This window comes from Tachysurus fulvidraco, chromosome 22, assembly GCF_022655615.1.
Source record: "Tachysurus fulvidraco isolate hzauxx_2018 chromosome 22, HZAU_PFXX_2.0, whole genome shotgun sequence".
Lineage (NCBI taxonomy): Eukaryota > Metazoa > Chordata > Actinopteri > Siluriformes > Bagridae > Tachysurus > Tachysurus fulvidraco.
The window spans coordinates 18544911-18551149 of record NC_062539.1 but is presented as its reverse complement, the minus strand read 5'-3'; the positions used below and the strand labels follow the sequence as shown (position 1 = coordinate 18551149).

At 36.8% G+C, this 6239-nt stretch overlaps 1 protein-coding gene across 1 annotated transcript in view; it reads left to right on the top strand.

The window, feature by feature from the left end:
- Positions 1-4062: 4062 nt before the first annotated feature.
- Positions 4063-6239, top strand: part of mrps22 (mitochondrial ribosomal protein S22) — a 3822-nt gene continuing 1645 nt past the window's right edge. The window contains exons 1-5 of the mRNA XM_027163539.2: positions 4063-4221; positions 4848-5005; positions 5221-5385; positions 5885-6028; positions 6159-6239. The exon at positions 6159-6239 is cut by the window's right edge and continues 3 nt beyond it. Coding sequence (XP_027019340.1) covers positions 4110-4221; positions 4848-5005; positions 5221-5385; positions 5885-6028; positions 6159-6239 — 660 coding nt within the window. The 5' untranslated portion in view covers positions 4063-4109. The remainder of the gene's footprint in view (positions 4222-4847; positions 5006-5220; positions 5386-5884; positions 6029-6158) is intronic.

The window sequence follows — 6239 nt, the reverse complement described above, 5'->3', positions numbered from 1 at the left end:
CATCAAAATAACTAAAGGTTTGCAATCAGAGACAAAAACAACCACCCCACTGTCGTCATCAAGTTTACTCATATCCTTCGTCAACATCATCATCATCTGTAAACCAAGCTGTTGCGTGTCAGGCTACTTCCAGAACGTTTTTGAGATGACAGTGACAAATGAGCATCTTTTCCTTAGTCTTTGATTGGTGTATGGGAGTGGAACAGCATTAATGAGTTTGGAGCCATAATTAGCATCCCAGTCACTCATCACCAGAATTTATTCTCTTACTGTGTGTGTTCTTTCCTGTCTGCTGTGCCTCTTAATCACTGGCCCCATTGAGTGTGCCAGTGTGCTTGGACAAAGTGAGTGAGGAAATCATTCAGCTTCTGTCCTCAAGGATCCTGAAGTTGAAAAGCATTAAATTAGGATTAGTCCTTTATTGATCTATATTTAGTACCAAAAAGATGAAAACTCTGTGAGCCCTAAAGCAGTGAGACAGAGAATCTTTAAAAAGTCCTTATCGAGTGAATTATCATCAAATGATTATTCATTAACTTACTAGATATAACAAGACTGAAGAAGAACAACATGGTACTAAACGTATTCTTTGCATATTTTGTGTAATAGCTGATGTGTAACTGTGCAGAGGAATTATTCATCTTTACTTTCACCCTGATGTTCATTACCTACTCTACCATCACTGCTATACCATTGCTACACATTTTACCTGAAAATTATTGTATTTAAATTTATAGAGAAAACCAGAAGCTACAAGAAAAAACTCCTTGGCAATGAGAAATGATCATAAATACAAAAAGTTGAATGTAATATTAAAATAAAAACAACAAAAAATAAACAGATAAAGGAGTGAGCAGCATGCATTTGGGTGCGATGGCACTAGTATGATTTTCGATGCATGGGGTAAGTTAATGACAACATTCCAGTCGTGTCACATTATCACTAAATAAACCTGCACCAGTGAGAACTGAGTGAGAAGAGCGAGCATGAGAAAGAAAGAGTAAGATAGATGATGAAAAGAAGGCAGTTACACTGAATGTGAGAACTGACGAAGTTCTGGTGTCATAGTGACCTGCAGCTCCTCGCTCCCATCTGCTGCTCCTTTACTCCCAAACAAAACACTGAAAGATCTGTGGTGTTCGACCTTGAAGCATTTTTTTGCTTCCTAATAGACCTTGAACTATTTTTTGCCTAAATGGACAGCATACACAGATCTATTTCACCTTTTTCTGAACCATTTGTTCTGACAAAAATAAAATAAACACACACTAGAGCAGGTGCACAACACACACAAACACACACTGTATAGACTACAACAAAGTTCTCTTCGCTTCCCAAACAGTCTGTAAAAAACCTCCTTTGCTGAGTGTCTATATGCACTAGTGCGTGTGTGAGTGTGTGTGTGTGTGATTGTGTGTGTGTATGCGTGTGTGTGTGTGTGTGTGTGTGTGAGCATTTTGAAGGTATGTGAGCCAGGAATAAAGAACATTTGGTTCCTTATGGAGGCAGCTGTTGCTTTGCTGAAAGCTTGATTGTTTCTGCTGTCTTAATCCATCATAATCCCCTCAAACCTCCTCAAATAGAAAAATGCATGAAAAAGTCAAAATGTTCATGTGTTAGTAATAAACACTTACCAATGTGCCAATGTCATTATGTCTTAATAGGTTTGGTGGCAAAATCCAGCCACCGGACGCCTGCCAGTCTCATGTCTTACAACAACTATGGTAAGAAAAAAGACCTTTTGAGTCCAAAAGCTTACATAAGTCTGTGTTTCCAGTAGAGCCAGAAAAATGTCAGCTTTGTGCAGCTTGTCACTGTTAGCTATCATGCTAAATGCCTTCAAATATAGTTAACGGGCATTTGCTTAGGAATTCTCATTGTTCTTCCTGATTATTTCTCTTCTTCACATTGTCATTTTGTTCTGTGGGAGTTTTCTGACTAAACCTGATAAGTTCACCCTCAGCAGGAGGTCATGAGTTCAAATCTGATGTGTGTGGCCAGGAGTCAAAGAGAGCATAACTGATGAAGCTCTGTATGTGGTATATAATTGTTGGCTTCTGTGAGCTTATGTAGAAGTATAAGGACAGTTAGTGTTAGTTAGTGTTCTCCTCAAAGTGTTCAGCTGCTCTGTGATGTTTGAAATGTTAAAGGAGACTATAACCATTAAAGAGAGAGAGAGAGAGAGAGAGAGAGAGAGAGAGAGAGAGAGAGAGAGAGAGCTGATATTAATAAAGTTATGCACTTGACACAGTTAAAGAACTTCATAAAGAAAATATTCACATATACATTTACATTTTTGTAATCAAGTGTAAAAACGTTATCATCACATCATGTCACATGTGCTTACTTGTTGTCATACGTTATACAAAGGCTTTAGTGCTTCACTTTATTCCAGTGCATGTAATCAATCTGGCATAAAGAATGATTCTCTCGTTACCAGTGACAAATAATTTCTCAATAATCACAATGTTTTCTTGACAATCACATAAGATCACAACAAATGGATTTGACTGTGTACATTATTTTTGTACTGTATTTAATGCACAACATGATGAGATACAGAACATTAACCTGGAGTCTGGTGTGACTTTAATAACTGTCAAAATAATTTTTTTTTTGTCTTGCATGAAGTTTTTCATCACCAGAACGTGTCAACACATCACAGGGTGAAGAGCACACAGATGAATCACACTGTGTTCCACTGCACAGAGAGAAGAAGATGAAATTTCACTTGAGACAAAAGTGCAGACATCTGCACGATTCCAGGTTCCTAAATAGCCTCGAGTCCGAGTCACTGAGTCGCTCTTCGTGCCCATCGTATATCTTTCACTTAGTTACTTTCACACAATGCTTTACTTCATACTATTTACATGTCTCATATTGTTTGACCACTTACTTATATTTTATATTGTATTAACTTATTGTAGCTGAATCATATTTGTCTAGATGAGCTTGAATTAGTTGGAACTCTCGCATTGTGTTCAAATTTATGCATATTTTTATATTCTATTCCTAATAATGTTATGTAGTGAATTTACCTGAGCTTGACAAAATCCTTTAAAAATATCTATATTTTGACAATCCACAGGAGCGATGTGAGTGAAATGCTCATGAAACAGAGATAATATAATCTTTTTTGTAAATATTTCCAATGTGACTAATCCTGAGATGTTCTTCTCCGATCTAGACCTTGAGCTTTTACTCAGTCCAGGACATTCAAGCATGAGTCCTATTTACACAAGATCTCAGAGGGAGCCGCAAAAATTGGCTTTAGGTTTCCATAGATATAATATCTGCAATATTATCGCTCAAATTTGAGGCAGTAGCTCAGTATTTGCTGATCCCTGTCCTGGAAGTAAAATATATATAAATATATATGAGTGCAAGATATTTAAATATCAATGACTGGAAGCATCTCAACAAAAAGCTCCATAATAATTTCTGACATGTATCCTGTTTATTCAGCGGTGCCACGTTATGGACCAGAGGAAACTAAACACAGTGTTGTTCATCACACTTACTTAAAATATGTCTGAAAATTGACCATTGTCAATTTTATTTGCTTTAAGTCCCAAAAACAGTTTTAGTGAATTCATGTTCTAATGTTTAATTTTATTAAATTTTATTTTAATGCAGCCTCGGTGTAAAGGGTTAGCGTTAACTATCCATCCGCTTAGCAAAGTCCAGCAGCACCATCAGTCCTTCTAGGCTCCTTTCTTTAACAACAAACTTAGTACTGCGTTCATATGACACTATAATTTGATCCCATTTAAGTAAATGTCATGAAATAACATAAATATGTATTTTAAGACATTTTTATGGGTTTCACAGCAACAGCTGAATTTCCACATAATCACAACTTTCCATGAAGATTCATGTCATTAATTCTCAGGTTGTAACGCTACAAAACGTTAAAGTGTTCATCAGGAGGCAATAACTTTATTATATTAAAAAATATACCAAATAAATCTGTCTTTATTATGAACTTTAACATGGGGGAAAAACCAGCGCTGCTTCCCGCTATGAGCTTTATGAACACTAGTTGGCGGTAAGCGCTGAATCTCACCATCACATCCACAGAGGAAGAAGAAGAAGAAGAAGGTGGCAACATGGCGGCGCTCAGTGCTGCACTGCTTGGGTTTCGACATGGACTAAAAACTGCGGATCCTAAAACTGCGTTAGGGCTTAAAATGTTGTCGTGTAGTTTATCAGCAGGGAAAAGTGAGTTTACACTAAAACAACAGTTTAACTGGATAAAAATGAAAGCTTTGTACATTACAGTGTGTCAGTATGATAACCTTCATCTGCTTTAATGCTGTATTTAATGACAGATTTTACATCTTTATACATTTCTTACTGAATTAATTTCATCTCTGGTGGTTTTAATATTTCTGATGTTAATCTGCACATTTTAATGTATAACTTTATCACTAATGATGAAAAACTCCTTAAGACGACATGAGGAAGAAATCAGACCTATAATAATAATAATAATAGTAGTAATAATAATAATAATAATAGTAATAATAATAATAATAGTAGTAATAATAGTAATAATAATAATAATAATAGTAATAATAATAATAATAGTAATAATAATAATAATAATAGTAATAATAATAATAATAGTAATAATAATAATAATAGTAGTAATAATAGTAATAGTAGTAATAATAGTAATAAGATCTGTGTGACACAGTGTTATAAAGCATTTCTCTTTATTACTCTAGTTTATGGTCCAAAGGAGCTTTTATTTAACCTGGAAATTTAGAATTTGTGCTACAAACAGAAGCTTAGATTCACAATGCAGATTTTTTTTATTCTTCTCCATTTGCTTTCCTTTAAAGACACTGACCAGGTCACAAAAGCTCAGTTCACAGATGCTGAAGTTCAGGACATTTTGAAGAGAATCACAGGTTTGGATTTGAATAAAGTTTTCCGTCCAATTAAACAGGAGCTTAAACCACCAAAGTATAAACTTCTGACTGATGCTCAGCTAAAGGAGGTAAGAGATCAGCAGCTGCTGTGTGTTGGTTTGTGTGCTCAACTGTCAACATGCATATAGAATAAAAGTGGTGTTAATGAAAGTAAAAGGAAGGTGTGTGCGTGTGTGTGTGTGCGTGTGTGTGTGTGCGTGTGTGTGCGTGTGTGTGTGTGCGTGCGTGTGCGTGTGTGTGTGTGTGTGCGTGCGTGTGTGTGTGTGTGTGTGTGTGTGCGTAGGCAGTGAAGAAGGCAGAGGAAGAGGCCCAGAAGTTGCTGCAGATGCCTCCAGTTTTACCAGAAAGGCAACCCATCAGTGATGTCCTGTGTGAGGATGAGATACTGGAGGGAATGGACACGGCCAAATACGTCTTCACAGACATCACCTACAACATCCCACACCGAGTAATTATGTCCATGATCTTTCTGTATGAATAGTGTAATAAATATTCTCCAGTTTCTATTATAATTATGGATGTGAGCTGTGCGAGGAATCAGAGACACAATATCTGCTTGCTGATGAGGCCACATTTAACTGTCTGATTTATTCTGTTGTCTATAAGCAGCATTATTAGACTCACACAGATTATTTGTCCTGTGTATAAATGATGGGAAAAGTTGTAGGCAGTCAACAACGGTGTAATATGGAAGATAGGTAAAGTGTAGAACAGATTCAGTTACAGGGAACAGAGCTGCTTATAGGGACAAGAGACCTTCTACTCAGAGTCTAAATCAGTTATTAAAACCTGAGTCAGTCTTCGGGGCTGGAGTCCATCATAGGAACACAAACAGTTATTATTAGAAGTTTAGCAGCTTTACAAAGTAAACACTGCTTTGTTCAACATTACTGATGCTGAATCTTTAGTTCCTTTCATCTTCTTTTTACTCCATACATTTTGAATAGGAGCGGTTTATTGTTGTGAGAGAGCCGAGTGGGGTCCTGCGCAAAGCATCATGGGAAGAAAGAGACCGGCTCATACAGGTTTATTTCCCCAGGGAGGGTCGCAAGCTCACAGCGCCACCTATCTTTAAAGAAGAAAACCTCAAGGTACAGCAGAAGAAAATCACTTTTGTTATGTTTTCTAATATTAATTTACAAGTGGTGGATTTTAGTGTGACCTTTGGTGTGACCTTTGGTGTGACCTTTGGTGTGACCCCAAACCTTTGTTCATGTTTAGGTTGTTTTTGGGCAAAACAGACACGAGGAGGTTCTGAACTACTGCCTGGTCCAGTTTGAACCCGACTCTGCAGATTTCAAG